The following is a 22,541-nucleotide window of genomic DNA, read 5'->3' on the forward strand; positions in this document are numbered from 1 at the left end:
AAGCATTATAGGCTGGACATATTCTCATCATCTGAGGCTGATTTTGGGCGTAAGGTGTTGCGAGCTGTGGCCTGCTGAGTCCCCACCCTTTATTTTTTACAGGGATCTTGATATATCCCAACTGTGAGTACTGCCACTATACGAAGGGAAAAACAGCAATTTTACTTACAGTAAATTCCTTTTTTCTTTGTATAGTGGCAGTACTGGCTTTCCCTCCGCTTTTTGTATAGATTAAATGAATTTTGCATGATTCGGTCTCCGTTTGGGTTCTTTTTTATTACTGGCGTGTGTACAGGGCATACAGGATTTATGGAGGCAGCAGGCGGAGCACAGACATAAAAACCGGAAGAAGGGGGAGCTTCTTGTCCCAGATTGGAAGGAACATCCCTACTGTGAGTACTGCCACTATACAAAGAAAAAAGGAATTTACGGTAAGTAAAATTGCTGTTTTTCTTCTTTTGTTTCTGATTGTAACGGTACCTGCGCCATCCTGCTCTATTTTGCCAACTCAGGATCATTCAGGCATTAATTGTGAAACTAGATGCTACCTTCATGCATCCTTTTATTCCCAAATACCCACGAGTCATCATTCTGACACCATTTCCTTGGCATTGACACACACAAACATTCTAGTAGTGCAAGAAAGATGCAAATAAGTCTGCAGACCGCAGTAGCTATAGTATATAAACGTCACACATGCCTAAATGCAATGCCTAGTTGTGGTTTATTTGTAATCCCTATATAGCATTCCTGATTCTGTGTGTCCGTTGGTGTCTGATCTGGCTTGTCTTGTTTATTCTATCTTCTGGATCTCCTTGACTAACCTTTAATATGACCAAATCTCAAAGGTCTTAAAAGTTAGCCATTGATTGTGCTATTTAATAAAATAATCATAGACTGTTTTTATTATACTTTCCATGCTGTGCTTGGCAAAGCATGTAGATTAATTAACCCCTGCAGTGCTGGATGCATGGCACCGGAGTCCCAACTTTGGGGTTAAACTATTGCAAAATGGTTTCACCACTGAAAGTGAGATGGTGTCTGGACGGTGTCCCTATACCAACTTAAATGAGCTTATATTGTTACAGGGGTGGAAGTGACAAGAAATATATCAAAACAACTCCAAATAAAGGTGCGCTGTGTCTTTAAGACCAAATTTCTAAAGTGCCGAATGTGCAATATGTGATAAAGTGCAAAAATTTAGAAAGTGCACTCAAAGTGTTAAACAATATTATACATGCATATATGCATCCACTCCAATAGCAATGAACATATAAAAGGGAGAGACAAAAAAGCAATAATACTGTAAATCTGTTTTAAAAGACTTATTAGTACGGTGATATAAAATTTACACTCACAAAGATAGAGCAGTAAAAGCCTTTACGCACCACGTGTTACACACAACTGGAAACTCCTCCTCCCGGAAGTCTGAATCAGAAGCAGTGGCGACAGCATCGGCGGAATACTAAGGGACTTGTCGACACCCCAAAGTATATACGACCCATTCCGTTTGATCACGTACTGTATGCAGAGGAAGGTGGAGTACCTGTGCTAAGCTGGGCATTAAAATATGTGAAAATAATCTTTTGTCCGTGCAGTCTTTTTCCTTAAGGAAATATTTGAAGAAGCTGATACAGCTAGAGCAGGCTTTTACTGCTTTATCTTTGTGAGTGTAAATTTTATATCACCGTACTAATAAGTTTTTTAAAACAGATTTACACTATTATTGCTTTTTTGTCTCTCCCTTTTATATGTTCATTGCTATTGGAGAGGACGCATATATGTATGTATAATTTTGTTTAACACTTTGAGTGCACTTTCTAAATTTTTGCACTTTATCACATATTGCACATTTGGCACTTTAGAAATTTGGTCTTAAAGACACAGCGCACCTTTATTTGGAGTTGTTTTGTATTGTAAGAGTGTTGTGTTGGAGCTTTACACTTGTTAAGGTGCAGCTTTTTCTGTTTTATAATATTTCTTGATATTTGTATTTAGACTTTTAGACAATTTTTACTAGCGCCTATTTTCTACTTGTTTTTGGTGTATACATTAAGAAATATATCAGTACTAATTTAATTACATATGTATATTTCTCTCTAAAATGCCCCCCACCCCCCCAATGCACTTGTTATAGGAGTGTTTTTGAGCTAAACAGCGTGATTCCTAATATAATGTAAATCCATACATCAAAATAACGTTATATCAGTGTGTCCTATTGAGTCTGCTAATACATATAGTGTTTTAAGCTCCTTCTTCTAAGATGAATACAATAAGTACATCATGTATATTAATGTATATATTTAACAATTTAACTGTAGTGTATAGTTTTTTTAAATTATTATTTTTCATTTGTTATGTAGAGAAGACCTACGGTCTATAGCTGACCAAGCCACTTTGTGAGTTAATCCAAATACTGCACATACCACACAACGCAATTTATTATTATTTTATATTTTGTTACCAGGAGACCTCCCTGAGAATGTCACAGAAGGACTTGAATCCAGGGGCCACCTAATGCGCAGGTCACCCTTTCTGTCTTTGGTTCACGGCTCACGGAGGAGCAACGACCTCATCATCGGGTTCCGAGATCCACGTAGCAAAGACGCAGAAGCCGCCACCATTTTGTAGACAAGCGGAAAGTGGGTCCTAACTGCACACCTTCAACTACATTCAGGAGAAGAATTTCTCCTGAACTAAACAATGGTGTTTCTGCAAAAGGGCATCTTCTCTTTCACGACAAAATGTAATAATGGAATCTAGGATGAAATTGTATGAATGATGGGGCCTGTTCACAGCTTGTTGTCTCCCAGAGTTAATGTATATTAATGAAGGTGATGTGTATAAGGGATCTGACTGTGGAGACCAATGTTTCCATACGCAAACTTCACAAGCCCAACAAAAATTCACCATTATATGATGTCATACTGCCAACAGGAAGTAGTCATAGAAGAAATGGACTTCTGTATGATGTCACTTGGAGTTTGTAAAGAGTTAGTGTAAACATTTCCCATGAATTTTCAGATTAATTTATTATAATGAAGTGTTTCAAATTATTAAGTCATGATTTCCAGAGTAGCACTATATTTTCAATGAATTTTTATAACTACATGTTTTAATTTTCAAAAACCTATCCTGTGTAGATTGCCTTTTAAGAGATGAGATAGAAAGACTGTTTATGAGCTTTATAAATGGTGATTTATTGCTATTTGACCTTCCTCGGAATGACAGAATCAAAATTGACTGTATGCTAAGGATTCTGGTACAAATAGGGCAGTTTGCATGAGAATGGGTGATGTAATATATTTGAATTTGTATCACATACCGAAAATTTGTATATATGCAAAAAATATGTAAAGGTAAATGATAAAGGCCAGTGATTAAAGTCAGCCTGCTTGGCTGACTTTGTGAAGGCCTTTTACATCTTTTGCCATCCCTTTCCTATCTTCCCTCTATTTGTGTTGGTCCAGGCTCCAATAATTTGTAGTTTTTTTTTTTTCTGGCAATGAAAATTACTAGCACTTCCTATTTCAGGAGTTCCCATCGTTTGCTGTCTGAATCTTATGAGCTAGATAAATGCCAATACTCCAGGTTAATAGCCATTATATTTACCTTATGTATAGATTCACACATAATATATTGAACTCAGTCAAGAATCAAAGTGTAGATATTGGTGCGGTGTAAGTGACAAGGACCTACACCTATAAGTGGAGCGCTCAAACACAGATAAATCTTACCAAAACGTAGTCTCATTCAATGGTAAAATATGGGGTACATGTCAAAGTAAAATACAGAAAATACAATATAGTGTAGATGGTACTGAAAAATGGTTTCACAGTGATTATAATGATATCGTGCTGAGTATTACACTCACATTTCAAGGAGCCTGTATGTAGAAAACACTGGCTCCGTATAAAGGCTTGTGTGCTGTTATGGTAGCACCACCCTCCTACTTCGGCTTGAAGAATTTCTCTGGAACACGAAAAAGAAGGGAAGAAAGCAGACCAATGTATAGACTTACGGTGATAAATGACACAGATATGGGTTCAATAAATGGGGTGCTCACCTGGTCCTGAGCCTACGAATCCCGGCTCTAGGTGTGTAGGTTTTGTGCCAATTTGAATGGGGATGGCACTTCCCCTGTGAGGATTCCTTGGAGGCTCCAAAAAGGACTTGGATGAGGTTTTGAATAAAAATTGTGAATTTATTAGTTTAAAATAAACATGATAAAAGTCCTCAAATAAAAGTCCTTTAAAAATGGCCAATACGCGTTTCACTCTCAAATAGAGCTTCTTCATCCAATACGCGTTTCACTCTCAAATAGAGCTTCTTCAGTCAGCTGACTGAAGAAGCTCTATTTGAGAGTGAAACGCGTATTGGATGAAGAAGCTCTATTTGAGAGTGAAACGCGTATTGGCCATTGGCTGACTGAAGAAGCTCTATTTGAGAGTGAAACGCGTATTGGATGAAGAAGCTCTATTTGAGAGTGAAACGCGTATTGGCCATTTTTAAAGGACTTTTATTTGAGGACTTTTATCATCTTTGTTTTTATGTTTATTTTAAACTAATAAATTCACAATTTTTATTCAAAACCTCATCCAAGTCCTTTTTGGAGCCTCCAAGGAATCCTCACAGGGGAAGTGCCATCCCCATTCAAATTGGCACAAAACCTACACACCTAGAGCCGGGATTCGTAGGCTCAGGACCAGGTGAGCACCCCATTTATTGAACCCATATCTGTGTCATTTATCACCATAAGTCTATACATTGGTCTGCTTTCTTCCCTTCTTTTTCGTGTTCCCGAGAAATTCTTCAAGCCGAAGTAGGAGGGTGGTGCTACCATAACAGCACACAAGCCTTTATACGGAGCCAGTGTTTTCTACATACAGGCTCCTTGAAATGTGAGTGTAATACTCAGCACGATATCATTATAATCACTGTGAAGCCATTTTTCAGTACCATCTACACTATATTGTATTTTCTGTATTTTACTTTGACATGTACCCCATATTTTACCATTGAATGAGACTACGTTTTGGTAAGATTTATCTGTGTTTGAGCGCTCCACTTATAGGTGTAGGTCCTTGTCACTTACACCGCACCAATATCTACTAAATTTATTCAGTGGAATAGAGGATATTTCCACACTAGTGTATTGAGCTGCCTGTAAATCACTTTTTGACTATTTTGAGCACTTTTGTTATACACACTCGTCTGTAAAAAGAGGCAACCTTTGATTGGTAGGCGACCTTCGGCAGTCTGGATACCTACATCTCCCATAATGTTCTCACAGCCATAATACTGGCAAAGCATCAGGGGAGATGTAGTCCACAACATTTAGAGTGCCACAGGTTGCCTTCCCTTGCCTTAGAGACTCAAAACAAATTTGTCTCCCTAGTCTTATGTCTACCGGAATATGTTAGCATATGTCTGTGAGAAGTACTACACGTCTAAGGTGCAATATATTCTGAGAAAGTTTACTACTACCAGGGTTTTTAACTAAAGTGCGAATTTCACTTTGAATTCTTACTTTAGTAATTAACCCTGTAAGTCTTCCTGCCTAAATGTCACTTCAGCTCCTGAGATGGTATTCTTCAGGGTGCTAATTTATCAGCGGAACTTCTTTACCCATAAATCTTCTCCTTTCTCACACCCTAAGTGTCATATATAACAGTGGGAAAAAAAAAAAAGTCCAATGCGTGTCTGTGCCAATTGGCACCTTCATCAGGGTCCGATAAGGAATGACAATAAGGGACACAATATTCATTCAAAAGTTGGGCATATATTATCTAAACACTAGACTGTTTATACTGAACCATTGGTTTCCTTTTCTTTATCATTCTATGTCTTACATTAACATGTGAAATAGATAGATTCTACCCACAGAATCTTTGGTTGGGGAGAATATCTACACTTTCGTTTGAGAGCATAGAGAAGCTCTATCATATGTGAATAGGATTATGTCTATTTTATAAAGAGTATATCTGAGAAGTACTATATTTCACTGTTGTGATTATATCTTCTACATGTATCAAAATGGGTCTATCTCCAACTATCTGTAGACATGGATAAATCCACTGATTGCTTTAAGAACTTTCACTTAATTCCATATAGAATTTAGATAATGTTATTGATTGGTTACTGACACTAGGTTTTAATTTACTTCAATGTGAGAATAGAATGTATACAATCTAGTACATAAGTGCTATAGAATATAAAAGGATTGTGAGACTGTTTTTACATTGAAGATAAATTATTACTATTATTTGTATCGAGCCAACATACTAAGCAGAGCTTTATACTTTTCCACAGCAGGTAGTTGAAAAATAAACATAAATAAAAGGTTAAGGGAAGGGGGGGGGGGGTTTACTCAGATTAACTTACAATAAAGAAGAGAAATGTTTTGAATTTAGTACTTTTTAACATTTATCTCTTAGTGTCCAAGGCCATGGAAAGACAACCTTCTGCACTCCTGATGTTATGGACTACACGCAGAGGTAGGCAACCTCTGGCACTCCAGATATTGTGGACTACATCTCTCATAATGCTCTTACATCCATAATTCTGGCAAAATATCATAGGAGGTGTAATCCGAAACATCTGGAGTGCTGATGGTTTCCTATGCCTGCTACAGCATGTGGCTGTATTAAAGGAGCACTATAGGGTCAGGAACACAAACATGTATTCTTGACCCTATAGGGTCAAAACCACCATCTAGCCACCCTGGTCCCCACACGTCCCCTAAACATATAAAATCTTACTGTATTCAAGTCTGCAGCTGCTTACTTTGTCACTGTTTTCTTTAGACCTGCCCACTGCCTGCTGACATCAGCAGAAGTGGTAGCCTTGTCCAATCACAATGCTTCCCCATAGGATTGGCTGAGACTGACAAGGAGGCAGATCAGGGGCAGAGCCAGCATGATTCAAACACAGCCCTGGCCAATCAGCATCTCCTCATAGAGATAAATTGAATCAATGAATCTCTAAGAGGAAAGTTCAGAGTCTGCATGCAGAGAGAGGAGATACTGAATGTTTGGATGCATTTTAGGCAGCCATGACCCAGGAAGGATCTCTAACAGCTATCTGAGGAGTGGCCAGTGAAGTTATCACTAGGCTGTAATGTAAACACTGCATTTTCTCTGAAAAGACAGTGTTTACAGCAAAAAGCCTGAAGGTAATGATTCTACTCACCAGAACAAATTCAATAAGCTGTAGTTGTTCTGGTGACTATAGTGTCCCTTTAAGTTGAAAGTTTACTTCTAGCTTCTCTCCATAACCTATTGAAAAATAACAGAAACTGTTAGTCCGAGTACCCAAATCCACCTAAGTTGGACTTGCTGACACTAATGCTTTCTTAAACTCTGAAAATATATCACTTAGTGTGGTGTTTAATTCCTTGCCGTTTAGTCCTTCACTTCCTGTGTCAAAGTACTTTAGGTCCCACAGTGTCACAGTACCTAATTCTTTGCTGGTAGAGATATGTATTCCTGAGCATATCTTCTAACCATTTCATAGTATACTTTGTGCCAAATATACAAACACTCTTTCAAGTCCAAGCTAATCAGATCACAGTCACTATGTAATAGTTTTAACTCTTTTGTGTTGAACTGGCTTCATTCCTTTCTGTGGCCAGGTGGGGTGGCAAACGACATAAGGGGGCTGGATATTTCTATGATTTCACTCTTTGAACCCAGTGAATATTTGTGTTTCACAAATTGCATTATGTAATAAATGAATCACTGGTTGTTGCCTGTGTCAAATTGTGGTAAATTGACTTATTTTAATTTTATTTGTATAATTTGTCCTACTGACTTCGCTTTTGGTCCTTCCCAAATAGATGTGATGTTTTAATGCCTTCTATAATGATGCATTCCTGGGTTTTAGCTATAGATTTCTGAAATGTTAGCTCTGTTAGTTTCATTAACTAAGGAGCAAGTTGCATCTTCGGAAACCTACTCCATCATGACCAATGTCTTGGTGTCACAGGAAGGTCTGTAGGGTCTGGTATAATGTGCGGGTTGACCAGCAATGGCTGGTCCCTAGTGATTTTGGTAAATAGTCATTTCTCCCATGTGGATTTAACAAACTACTTAAAACCAGGAAATAAAGTATATACACTAAGAGAAAACACGTATACTGAGATAGTTCCAGGTGAACTTCACAACCACCTATGGAAATATGTTACAAAAAGACAAAAGTGGAAACCACCCAGAATACGTATAATAAATGAAATACAAAGGGACAACCTGATATGGGTCAAATTCCCTAGAATGGGATCTGTGTGAAAATGAAAAACACTTTCATAGCGTAAAAAAATATAAATATAAATGGTGTTTAAAGTGAGATTAGAAATGCACTCACAAACAAACGGTTATTCAGGCCTTTCACCCTCTCAGGGGTAATGTGATGAGCACAGAGATCCTCCAGCACGATATATGTGGATGTAAAAAATGCAATATAGTGAAGAATGTTTAGAAATTTTCAGCATAAAAAAGGCATCTCTCCATAAACATATGGAACTCCTAGTGGTGATAGTCGAGTGTCCACAGTCCAGAGTCAGGAAGAAGATACAGCATACAAATAAAATTAAATAAAAACAATTATAAGTACATAAGAAGTGTAGTAGTATCCAACGCGTTTCGTCCTATTGGATGTCGGACTTCTTCAGGGATAATAGTAGATCCACTTCTGAGGGTTTATGTACCCTTCCAAAATCATTTTCTTAATCCGGTACAGCTGTTAACGAGCATGCGATTCACTGTGAACCGCAGAAATCCGGCGCGGAATACAGGAGGCTTCTCCGACAGTTCCGGGTAGTAGTGCGCATGCGCGTAATGTCCGCGCATGCGTCTACTGAAAAGACCACTGCCTGTGGGGGACAAAAGGCATAGAGAGGCGAAAAACGCCTGAGAACCAAACCGAACACATATTTCTACAGATTCTAATGGAGTAGAGGAATTACCGAAAATATTACATCGTACATACTCATTATACATATTAAATATATCTCTCCTAACAGTATATATGCACACACTTGTACAAATAAGCACAGAATAAACTGCATAATATGAATTGTACATATATATATATACAGCCATATGTAAATATAAATTAATACATGAGGATGGATTCAAATCCAATTAATATAAACCCACTTAAAGGGACATATAGCCCCATTATAAGTTAATTAGTATACAGGAATACTGGATGTGATTATTATTATAGAATTATTATGTGTAAAATAGAGAGTAAAGCTCAATTAAAGGGCCATGTATATCCATCATATATTGTTGATATACAAGGAAAAAGGTATAGATTAAATTGGTTAAATAGCTTCTTTATACGTGAATTAAGGAATATATTCTTTATAGTGAGGAATAAATATACTTAAAGAATATACAGGTATATTCTATATATTTACATATAGGTTAATATATACATATAAACATATAAACAAAGAAAAATAGAGAAAAAATAATGACATCTGGTTACAGATGTTTGGACAACAAAGAGAACCCTTAAGGAAATGATTAGATGAGACCCTGTAAATCTATTTCTTGGTTAAGTCCCATATTCAAGGTTTTTAGATTAAAAATCCACCAAGCTTCCTTCCTGATTAGTTCCTGTAATTTGTCTCCCCCTCTCCATCCTGATTGAACCAAGTCTATTCCATAAACTTGCAGAGTGTTCCAAGAGAATGAGGGGCAGGAATTGCAGTGTCTTGGTACACTGTGGTCAGTTTTATTTTTGCGTATGTTGTTATAGTGTTCCAGTATTCTGATGTGTAACTTTCTGGATGTACGTCCAACATATTGAGCACCACAGCCGCATTGCAGTAAATAGATTACAAAAATAGAAGAACAATGAATATAATTTTTTATTTTATATGTTTTTTTCGTGTATGTACCAGTGAAATCTTGGATTTTCCTTTTAAGATGTGTACAGGTAGAACAATGGCCACAGCTGTAAAACCCTTGTACTTGGGTCTTAAAAAAGGGGTTACAGGGAGGAGTGGTAGGTAATAGACTGGGTGCCAATTTGTTCTTTAAATTGCTAGATTTTTTGTAGATTACTGTGGGTAAGTTTGGTAATATATCTTTTAGGATCTCATCTCTCTTTAAGATGTACCAATGCTTCTTAAGGATTTGTTCTACCTGTCTAGCTTGAGAATTGTATTGTGTAACGAACGCAAATTCAAATTTGCTTTTAGTATAATTTTTGTTACTCTTATTTTTTCCTATATCTGTACTGTCACTGATCTCCTTATTTCTGTTTTTCCATTTGAACCTATTTTTTATTTTTTGCTCAGCTGTTAGTAGTTCCAGACCCTCTTCATTTTTGTTAGTCAGTAGTAGTGATCTATCAGAATTTAATACTTCAGATTTAGAAGTCTCCATTTTTTTCACATTATACCCTTTATCAGTATATCTTTGTTGTACAATCTTGGACTGTTCTAGGAACATATGGTTGTCTGTGCAGTTCCTTCTGAGCCGGGTAAATTGGCTCTTAGGAATGTTTGAGAGCCAAGGAGGATAATGAGTACTGGAGTACTCGATAGCTGTGTTACAGTCTGTGGGCTTAAAATACGTCTTAGTTTTTAGTTTGTTTTGTTCTACATATATGGTTAAATCCAAGAAATTAATAGTGGAATCACTGGATGTGGAAGTAAATTTTAAATTATAATCATTCTCGTTAACTTGACCCAAAAATAAATCAAGGTCTTCTACAGAACCATCCCAGATGATTAAGACATCATCAATGAAGCGCCGCCACAGGATCAAACCACACCCACCCCGTTCCGCCAACTTGACGTGCTGACGCTCCCAATGGGACACATACAAGTTGGCAAAACTGGGGGCGAATTTAGTCCCCATGGCGACGCCGCACCGCTGAAGAAAAAACTGACCATTGAACCAGAAGAAGTTTTTGACCACAGTGTACCAAGACACTGCAATTCCTGCCCCTCATTCTCTTGGAACACTCTGCAAGTTTATGGAATAGACTTGGTTCAATCAGGATGGAGAGGGGGAGACAAATTACAGGAACTAATCAGGAAGGAAGCTTGGTGGATTTTTAATCTAAAAACCTTGAATATGGGACTTAACCAAGAAATAGATTTACAGGGTCTCATCGAATCATTTCCTTAAGGGTTCTCTTTGTTGTCCAAACATCTGTAACCAGATGTCATTATTTTTTCTCTATTTTTCTTTGTTTATATGTTTATATGTATATATTAACCTATATGTAAATATATAGAATATACCTTTATATTCTTTAAGTATATTTATTCCTCACTATAAAGAATATATTCCTTAATTCACGTATAAAGAAGCTATTTAACCAATTTAATCTATACCTTTTTCCTTGTATATCAACAATATATGATGGATATACATGGCCCTTTAATTGAGCTTTACTCTCTATTTTACACATAATAATTCTATAATAATAATCACATCCAGTATTCCTGTATACTAATTAACTTATAATGGGGCTATATGTCCCTTTAAGTGGGTTTATATTAATTGGATTTGAATCCATCCTCATGTATTAATTTATATTTACATATGGCTGTATATATATATATGTACAATTCATATTATGCAGTTTATTCTGTGCTTATTTGTACAAGTGTGTGCATATATACTGTTAGGAGAGATATATTTAATATGTATAATGAGTATGTACGATGTAATATTTTCGGTAATTCCTCTACTTCATTAGAATCTGTAGAAATATGTGTTCGGTTTGGTTCTCAGGCGTTTTTCGCCTCTCTATGCCTTTTGTCCCCCACAGGCAGTGGTCTTTTCAGTAGACGCATGCGCGGACATTACGCGCATGCGCACTACTACCCGGAACTGTCGGAGAAGCCTCCTGTATTCCGCGCCGGATTTCTGCGGTTCACAGTGAATCGCATGCTCGTTAACAGCTGTACCGGATTAAGAAAATGATTTTGGAAGGGTACATAAACCCTCAGAAGTGGATCTACTATTATCCCTGAAGAAGTCCGACATCCAATAGGACGAAACGCGTTGGATACTACTACACTTCTTATGTACTTATAATTGTTTTTATTTAATTTTATTTGTATGCTGTATCTTCTTCCTGACTCTGGACTGTGGACACTCGACTATCACCACTAGGAGTTCCATATGTTTATGGAGAGATGCCTTTTTTATGCTGAAAATTTGTAAGTGCAATGAATAAATGTGAATTTATATATTTCTAAACATTCTTCACTATATTGCATTTTTTACATCCACATATATCGTGCTGGAGGATCTCTGTGCTCATCACATTACCCCTGAGAGGGTGAAAGGCCTGAATAACCGTTTGTTTGTGAGTGCATTTCTAATCTCACTTTAAACACCATTTATATTTATATTTTTTTACGCTATGAAAGTGTTTTTCATTTTCACACAGATCCCATTCTAGGGAATTTGACCCATATCAGGTTGTCCCTTTGTATTTCATTTATTATACGTATTCTGGGTGGTTTCCACTTTTGTCTTTTTGTACTTAAAACCAGGGCCTTGCAAAGATTTTGGGCTACACAGGGAAAGACGCATTTTGCTGCCTCCATAAAGGAGCCTTTGCCAGTGTCTCTTAACTCCAAATTTTTCCCCCTTTTTTTTTAAATCTTTATTTATTGCAAGGCAAGGCACCAAAAAGCATAACAGCAGTGAAATACAATACAAATGTACATTGATATAAGGGCATGTCGTAATGATATGGTACTTAAATATGCAAATAGTCGAAGGTACGATCAGCTGCATGAAAGTCCACCATGCATTATCAAATTTTTCCCCTTTTAACCATACTTTTGCCTTATTTGTGCCTCTTACCCACGTTTGATGTCTGTTTTCTCTCTTTTCTGTATTGTATTCCCCGTTCTTATTCCTATTTTTGTGTCATGATCCCCTTTTGTGATCTCCCCCTCATTTGTCTTTTATGCCCCTTTTGAATGTTTCTCCCCCTTTATTATATCATACCCCCTTTAGTGCATATTATCCCCCCACCTCCCTTTTAACCCATTTATGTCTTTTGCCCATATTTTTGGATCTCTTAAAACCTCCATTTCTCTTAACACTCCTCCGCAGTGTCACTTAACACCCGCTTATTCTTTTACACTGCATTAATGCATTCGTAAACTCTTCGTTTGACATGACTGATCCACCTTAGACGTTTTGGAAAGGAAAACAGAGCATGGTACTTTTTGCAAACGTGTTACCTTGTCATGGGGTTCAAAGCCACCAGGTTACCTGTTACGAACACTGATTTCCGAGCACATAAAGAACCTTAATAAAACAGAAGCGGGGAATTAAACAGGAAGAGAAAACCTCATACAGAAAGGGGAAGTTCATTTGGGTTGGAGGGGAGAGACCATGATTTACAGCTCAGGTGTCTGCAGACACTTTAATCACTACCATCCCTTCTCTAGAAAAAAAAAATACAACAAACAAAGTTATTTAATAAAGTGAAAATAAAAGTAAATTCAAATAGAATTTCAAATTTAAGGCCAAAATACCTGAATTGGAAAATATCCAATTTGAGGAAAAATGTTGGCACGGCTTGTCAGTTTAGATTTAATTTCACAAGAATCCACTTTTTAATGAATAAACCCTCACAATGCATAGGTTACACACTGGCATGCATTGGTAAATCACGAATAGGCACCAGAAGGCCACTTGTACACAAATTATTTTATTACTTATCATTAGTGATGTCGCGAACATAAAATTTTCCGTTCGCAAACGGCGAATGCGAATTTCCGCAAATGTTCGCGAACGGGCAAACCCGGCGAACCGCCATAGACTTCAATAGGCAGACGAATTTTAAAACCCACAGGGACTCTTTCTGGCACAATAGTGATGGAAAAGTTGTTTCAAGGGGACTAACACCTGGACTGTGGCATGCCGGAGGGGGATCCATGGCAAAACTCCCATGGAAAATTACATAGTTGATGCAGAGTCTGGTTTTAATCCATTAAGGGCATAAATCACCTAACATTCCTAAATTGTTTGGAATAACGTGCTTTAAAACATCAGGTATGATGTTGTATCGATCAGGTAGTGTAAGGGTTACGTCCACTTCACAGTGACAGACCAAACTCCCTGTTTAACGCACCGCAAACAACCGCAAACAGTCCATTTGCACAACCGCAAACTCCCCATTTGCACAAGGTTGGATACCAAGCTAGCCATGTCCCGTTCCTTGTCCTCACTGATGTCATTGAAGGTCTCTTCCTCCACCCAGCCACGTACAACACCAAGGGTCCCCGAAAGGTGACAACAAGCCCCCTGTATTTTTTTTTTTAAATGTACACTACTGTTACACCAGATATGAGTTGCACTGGTGTGACACTGTGCCCTGGCAGGCCCTGAAACGCACACGTGTGAAGGAAACTGACTGCTATTATATTACAGTCAAAAAAGTTTTTTTTTTTTTTTTTTAAATGCAAGTATTGTGACACCAGATATGAGTGGTGGCACTGGGACCACCTTAAAAATATTGGATATCGCTAAAAATCATGATCACTATATACTTTCTCTACAAACCTCTAAAACGAACCAAACTACTCATCCATCCGCTATACCACTTTATCCCACCTAGAACTAGTGCCCAGTTAAAATACTTGACTCTTACTTACCCACACTCAGTCATGCCACACACATTTCACCACTACTCCCACTGAATCCCTCTGACTACGGCTAAATTAATCTTCTACATCAGAACACTACTCCTAAGATTGGGTTGTATCCATGTCTCGGGTCTTTCATTTAGAATAGGGGCAGCTTCGGTCTCCTTCAACACTGACACTCCAGTGCATATTATTAAAAGATTGGGCAGATGGAAATCCTCAGTCTACAACCGATATATTTCTCATTCCGAGAAAGAAATGAGGAAAGCTTTTAAAAGTTTGGCTTTGTAAATTTGATGCAATAAGTGTGTTTTTCTTTAATACCTTTTCACCCTCTTTGCATGAACCCGATTTACATATATTACTAATATGTTTCTGAACATATATATTATATTATTCACTCACTTACTTACTCACTCTCTGGGCCGGCCTAAGACATCATGCTGCCTAGGTCCAACCAGGGCCGGTGCTTGGATTTTTAGGTACATAGGCGAAGATGCATTTCCTCCCGCCCCCCCAAAAAAATCTTCACCTATGTGCCTCTTAACCAGCCCCTCTCCCCTCCCCGACCATTAGTGGTCCCTTCCCTATCCCTTAGTGTTCTTCTCCCCTCCCCCCTCTTTTCCCTGTCTCTTGGTGTTTCTCTCCCATTCCCTCCGTGTCCCTTGGTGCACCCCACACCCCTTTAGTGGTCACACTCCCCTTCCTGGTGTGCCTCCTACCTCTATTGTTGCATTGCCGAGCAGAGCAGATCCCCTAAAGGAGCTTCAGTTTTCTGTACCCGGCCGGACTGACAGGGAGTGCTCTCTCTGTGAGCGCCTCCTGTCAGTCTGGCCAGGTACAGGAAACAGAATCTTCTGTACCGCGCTCTGCTCAGCTACACTCTGTACACACTGACAGTCACACACTCAATGACAAACACACAGACGTCACTGACAGACACAGACTCATTGATCTGACACACACTCATTCATTGACACTGACAGACCCACACTGATTGACACTCATTGACAGACTCAATGACAAACATACTCTCACTGATTTGACAGACACACACTCATCATACACTGACAGACACACTCATACACTCACATGCACACACACTCATACAATCACTCACAGACACACACAGACGCACTCACTCACACACACACACACTCAGTCACTCACAGACAGGCGCTGTCACTCACAGACAGACGCTGTCACTCACAGACACACGCTGTCACTCACAGACAGACTCTGTCACTCACAGACACGCTGTCACTCACAGACACACACTCTGTCACTCACAGACACACACACTGTCACTCACAGACAGACACTCACACACAGACACGCTGTCACTCACAGACACACACGCTGTCACTCACAGACACACGCTGTCACTCACAGACACACGCTGTCACTCACAGACACACACTCTGTCACTCACAGACACACACACTGTCACTCACAAACAGACACTCACACACAGACATGCTGTCACTCATAGACACACACGCTGTCACTCACAGACACACGCTGTCACTCACAGACACACATGCTGTCACTCACAGACAGACACTCACACACAGACATACGCTGTCACTCACAGACACATATGCTGTCACTCACAGACAAACGTTGTCACTCACAGACACACGCACTGTCACTCACAGACACACACACTGTCACTCACAGACACAGACACTCACACACAGACACATGACATATATTCACTAATTATTTTAATAAATAAAAATTTTCCACCCAGCCTCCCTACCTGGATGATGGATCATTTCCTGTGGTCCAGTGGGGCTGCTGGGCGGCGTGCGACAGTGCTGTGATCAGGCGCGGCGAGGGAGCTCTACTCTCACCGCTCTGCTCCCTCGCAGGCTGTCTGCTGATACCGCGGGAGCCGGAATATGACGTCATATTCCGGTTCCTGCGGCATCAGCAGACAGCCCGCGAGGGAGCAGAGCGGTGAGATTAGAGCTCCTTCGCCGCGCCTTATCACATCACAGCACTGCCACGCCGGTGTCCAGATGGTGGCCGGCAGGAGGGAGAGCTTCCCTCCTGCCGGCCACTGAAATATTGCGCCCCCAGAGCCCGTGCGCCCTAAGGCGGCCGCCTGTGCCACCTTATGCGCGCGCCGGCCCTGGGTCCAACGATAAATGACTATGGGGGATAATGTATGATAAACACAGGTTACTGGCTATGGGGGGGATAATGTATAATAAACACAGGTTACTGGCTATGGGGGGGATAATGTATAATAATCACAGGTTACTGGCTATGGGAGGATAATGTATAACTAGAAAAGCTACAATTGATGGGGAAATTGTGTGAAGTGTTCTTGCCTCCACCAGTAGTCTACAAGTGGAGTGGGCAGAGTAACTGTTATCATTTATATAGCACATTTAATTGCAACGTTGTTGCACAGTTACATTAAACCATACATTTATAAAAACATTAGCAGGTGTACAAAAGTCCCTGTCTATGACATCACTTGCTGCTGCAGCCTGGCAGAGGTCAGAGTATTTTGGCGGTTGCCATCTTCAAATGGTCGTATTTTAAAAACTATAAATCCTACAGCGAAGAGCTTTATATTGTGAGAATCACAAGACCAAGACCTACATTTTGATAGTATGTCTCTGCAATATTAACAATGAAGGCACAGTCGCAGTTTAGAAATTGCCCTTCAAATGTGAGCTTTGCAGAGTGGAGTTTCAATGAATGTCAATGGACGGCGTGAGTTGCAAACAAATGGTCATATTGTGAAAACTATCAGGACTATGGCTTATCTGTGGACATTTTTAGCGGCAGCAGGGATACCTGAACGTTTTGATATAAGATTTGTGTAGGTGGGCCTGAAAATGAGGGAGTGGTGGCAGTTTAGAAATCATGTCCTGATTTTTCAGCTTTTGCCAGCTCCCACTCTAGCTTTGCCATTCATTCCTATGGGACAAATTTCGCCACAAGAACGACGATATTCCGTGAACCATTCGGCGAAAAGTTCCACGAAGTAATAGCAATCCGATCGGGAACAATCTGCACGTTTTGGTAAATTTTTGTCTATGTAGTGTAAAAACTGTGAGAGGAGTTGGGTGGCAAATTTTGCTATAATAATAATAAAATATATATGTGAGATAACAGTAAGTGGTCTTGCTATGCAAGAACACTTAATAAACACAGGTTACTGGCTATGGGAGGGATAATGTATAATAAACACAGGTTACTGGCTATGGGGGGGATAATGTATAATAAACACAGGTTACTGGCTATGGGAGGATAATGTATAATAAACAGGTTACTGGCTATGGGGGAGATAATGTATAATAAACACAGGTTACTGGCTATGGGAGGGATAATGTATAATAAACACAGGTTACTGGCTATGGGAGGGATAATGTATAATAAACACAGGTTACTGGCTATAGGAAGATAATGTATAATAAACACAGGTTACTGGCTATGGGGGAGATAATGTATAATAAACAGTAAACACAGGTTACTGGCTATGGGAGGGATAATGTATAATAAACACAGGTTACTGGCTATGGGAGGGATAATGTATAATAAACACAGGTTACTGGCTATGGGGGGATAATGTATAATAAGCACAGGTTACTGGCTATGGGAGGATAATGTATAATAAACACAGGTTACTGGCTATGGGGGGGATAATGTATAAAAAACACAGGTTACTGGTTGTGGGGGGGTAATGTATAATAAACACAGGTTACTAGCTATGGGAGGATAATGTATAATAAACACAGGTTACTGGCTATGGGGGAGATAATGTATAATAAGCACAGGTTACTGGCTATGGGGGGGATAATGTATAATAAACACATTTTACTGGCTATGGGAGGATAATGTATAATAAACACAGGCAGGGCCGGCCTTAGGGGTGTGCGAGCTGTGCGGCCGCACAGGGCGCCATGGTGCAGGGGGCGCCCTGCGGCCGCATAGCTCACACGGCATGTCTGTTAGCCGCAATGCTAACAAGGCATTTGCCTTGGGCGGCATTTTCCAGGGGGCGGCAAAAAAAGCCGCCCCCCAAATGCCCAAGGCAAATGTCTTGTTAGCCTTGCGGCTAACAGACATGCCGGCGGGCTCCTGGGCGGTCGGGCGGCGCTGGCGGGCGGCTGGCGAGGGAGCACTTCCTCTGAGCTGTCTACTCAGCTCCCTCGCGCGCTGCAGAGTGAGACTGGGAGGCGGAGCCGGAATATGATGTCATATTCCGGCTCCCAGCCTCACTCTGCGGCGCGCGAGGGAGCTGAGCAGACAGCTCAGAGGAAGTGCTCCCTCGCCAGCCGCCCGCCCAGCCCAGCAGCCACTGGACCACCAGGGAGGAAGATACCCCCCCCCAGCATTCCCAAAGGTAAGGAGGCTGGGGGGGTGTCTAAATAAATGTAAAAAAAATGTGTTAATGTGGGTTAGTGTGTGTGTGTATGTTAGTGTGTGTCTCTGTCTGTTAGTGTGTGTGTGTGTGTATGTTAGTGTGTGTCTGTGTATGTTAGTGTGTGTGTGTCTGTTAGTGTGTGTCTGTGAGTGTGTGTGTCTGACTGTGTGTGTGTGGCTGTCTGCCTGTGTGTGTGACTGTTTGCCTGTGTGTATGTGTGTGTGTGTGTGTGACTGTCTGCCAGTGTGTGTGTGTGTGTGTGTCTGTCTGTCTGTGTGTGACTGTGTGTGTGTGGCTGTCTGACAGTGTGTGTTTGACTGTTTGTCTGTGTGTGTGTGGCTGTTTGCCTCTGTGTGTTTGACTGTCTGCCTGTGTGTGTGTGGCTGTTTGCCTCTGTGTGTTTGGCTGTCTGCCTGTGTGTGGCTGTGTGTGTGGCTGTCTGCCTGTGTGTTTGTGTGTGTGGCTGTGTGTGTGGCTGTGTGTGTGGCTGTCTGCCTGTGTGTGTGTGGCTGTCTGCCTGTGTGTGTGTGTGTGTGTTTGTGTGTGACTGCCTATGTGTGACTGTCTGGGCAGACTAGATGGGCTGAATGGTTCTTATCTGCCGTCACATTCTATGTCTGTGTGTGTGTTTGTGTGTGGCTGTCTTTGTATGACTGCCTGAGTGTGTTTGTGTGTGTGTGTGTGTATGGCTGTCTGCCTGTGTGTGTGTGTGTGACAGGGTGTGTGGGAAGGGGTAAGGAGTGGGGGAGGGGGGACGGGAAGGGGGGGCGCTGTGAAGATTTTTTGCACAGGGTGCCCAAATGCCTAAGGCCGGCCCTGAACACAGGTTACTGGCTATGGGGGGATAATGTATAATAAACACAGGTTACTGGCTATGGCTGTGAGGTACTGGGTCATAATTTACTCAATAATGACGAATAGGGGGCGGAGCGAACATCGCATATGTTCGCCATCCGTGGCGAACGCGAACACGCTATGTTCGCCAGGAACTATTCGCCAGTGAACCGTTCGGGACATCACTACTTATGATTGCTAATGGTCGCACATCCATTATTTAATTCTGGGTGCAAGTGTGAAAACTTCATGGCCTCTTGATATTTTTTAGTGCTGCATGGCTGAGGTCATAGCTGAGATCATCAAAATTGGCGATCTCAGCCAACCCAATGCTTTCCCATAGGAAAATTTTGGGAGGCTATTGCGCATCCGTCGTCAAAATGCGCTGAACTGCACCAATCAGCATCTCCTCACAGAGATGAATTGAATCAATGCATCTGTAAGAGGAACATTCATTGGGTTTATTTTTCTGTCCAGTCAGAGGCTTTTCATTGAGATGTGACAAAGGTGTTTCATAAAAGTGTTGATTTCGCTTTCTCTGACTTTTATAAAATAAGACTTCTGCCTCAGGGACATTACTGGGAATGTGCATCAGTAAGATGAAGGGAATTGCTTCAGGTGATTGGAGTGATCCTTTAATGAGGCCAAAAGCTATCAAATAAAGTTGTTTTAGTACCTGGGGTCCATTTAAATGATTTTCTCCTGTCATAGGAATGCTACATACTCCAGGCTTGCAGTTTTCATGTAAACACCACAAGCATGAAAACATGCTATATTTATTTACTAAACAGTGAATTATTGCAAACAGTAAAAAAATAAAAGTAAATAAAAATGTTAAAGCCTACAGGTTTATTTAAAGTGTGATTGTCAAGAATTCAAAGTTAATTTTAACTTTTAGTTATTAAATGATGAACAAAAATAAATAATATATAAAAAAAACACCTTGATACATTTTTTAAATCCTCTCTGTATTTATTATGAGATTAGTGTCTCCATTTTTGTGTTTTGGACTAAGATTTGTCTTTCAGTGTTCAATCCCCCACAATACACAGTTTAGTAAATGTCCCGGATGTTGAGTCTGATTCCACTCCTCCTCCCCAGAACCCAATGTACATGTAACCAGCAGCACTTCTGCCCTTTATTAACATTAAGCCACGCCCAGTCACTGGCACGGCTCTCCTTGGCTTCAGACCCCGCCCACTCCCTGGCATCTTCCTCCTCCTGTGGGACACCGCTCGCCGCAGCTAACTGGTGATGACGTCATCACCCTCCACCAATTGGCCGGGCGGACTCTACCACGCCGAGTGGAGGGGGGTGTACGGACTATGTGTCACACGCCTCACCGTTCCACCTCTCGCTGGTCCTCAGATTGTCTCCCCCTATCGCTTGCTGTCGTGTGGTACAGCCTAGGCCTCGCTGCTGTTCGTTGTTCCCGGGAGCGGAAGACACCGAGTGTTCGGTAAGGGGGAGGGGAGAGGAGGGCAGGCGGGTATCGGTAATATACAGTGAGTGTGCACTCACTGAGTGAACCCTGCAGGGTGTAATATGGAGTGTGCACTCACTGAGTGAGCCCAGCAGGGTGTAATATGGAGTGTGCACTCACTGAGTGAGGGTGTAATATGGGGTGTGCACTCACTGAGTGAGCCCTGCAGGGTGTAATATGGAGTGTGCACTCACTGAGTGAGGGTGTAATATGGGGTGTGCACTCACTGAGTGAGCCCTGCAGGGTGTAATATGGAGTGTGCACTCTCTGAGTGAGCCCTGCAGGGTGTAATATGGAGTGTGCACTCTCTGAGTGAGCCCTGCAGGGTGTAATATGGAGTGTGCACTCTCTGAGTGAGCCCTGCAGGGTGTAATATGGAGTGTGCGCTCGCTGAGTGAGCCCTGCAGGGTGTAATATGGAGTGTGCACTCACTGAGTGAGGGTGTAATATGGGGTGTGCACTCACTGAGTGAGCCCTGCAGGGTGTAATATGGAGTGTGCACTCTCTGAGTGAGCCCTGCAGGGTGTAATATGGAGTGTGCACTCACTGAGTGAGGGTGTAATATGGGGTGTGCACTCGCTGAGTGAGCCCTGCAGGGTGTAATATGGAGTGTGCACTCACTGAGTGAGCCCTGCAGGGTGTAATATGGAGTGTGCACTCGCTGAGTGAGCCCTGCAGGGTGTAATATGGAGTGTGCACTCGCTGAGTGAGCCCTGCAGGGTGTAATATGGAGTGTGCACTCGCTGAGTGAGCCCTGCAGGGTGTAATATGGAGTGTGCACTCGCTGAGTGAGCCCTGCAGGGTGTAATATGGAGTGTGCACTCGCTGAGTGAGCCCTGCAGGGTGTAATATGGAGTGTGCACTCGCTGAGTGAGCCCTGCAGGGTGTAATATGGAGTGTGCACTCGCTGAGTGAGCCCTGCAGGGTGTAATATGGCGTGTGCACTGACCTCCCTTTAATATAGCCTGAGTGTGTTATATTCATCAATACATAGTGTGTGCATAGAGCCAAATATTACATGATCACAACATTATTTTTATATATCTCAGTACATAGTGTGGGCATGTGGGTAGCAATGTAGTGTGAAATATATATATATATATATATATATATATATATATATATATATATATACACACACACATACATAGGCATATCTATTTTCTTACATTGTTACATTTTAAAGCAAAAAACAA

At 40.9% G+C, this 22,541-nt stretch overlaps 2 protein-coding genes across 2 annotated transcripts in view; both read left to right on the forward strand.

Annotated features, from left to right (window-relative positions):
• GGT7 (gamma-glutamyltransferase 7) overlaps positions 1 to 3,528 on the forward strand; it is a 40,148-nt gene extending 36,620 nt beyond the window's left edge. Inside the window, exon 15 of the mRNA XM_063453255.1 lies at positions 2,468 to 3,528. Within this exon, the coding sequence (XP_063309325.1) occupies positions 2,468 to 2,631 (164 nt within the window). The 3' untranslated portion in view covers positions 2,632 to 3,528. The remainder of the gene's footprint in view (positions 1 to 2,467) is intronic.
• Positions 3,529 to 21,241: 17,713 nt separating this feature from the next.
• Positions 21,242 to 22,541, forward strand: part of NCOA6 (nuclear receptor coactivator 6) — a 41,092-nt gene continuing 39,792 nt past the window's right edge. The window contains exon 1 of the mRNA XM_063455713.1: positions 21,242 to 21,321. The gene's annotated coding sequence lies outside the window, so the exon portion shown is untranslated. The remainder of the gene's footprint in view (positions 21,322 to 22,541) is intronic.

Source organism: Pelobates fuscus, chromosome 5, assembly GCF_036172605.1.
Source record: "Pelobates fuscus isolate aPelFus1 chromosome 5, aPelFus1.pri, whole genome shotgun sequence".
Classification (NCBI taxonomy): Eukaryota; Metazoa; Chordata; class Amphibia; order Anura; family Pelobatidae; genus Pelobates; species Pelobates fuscus.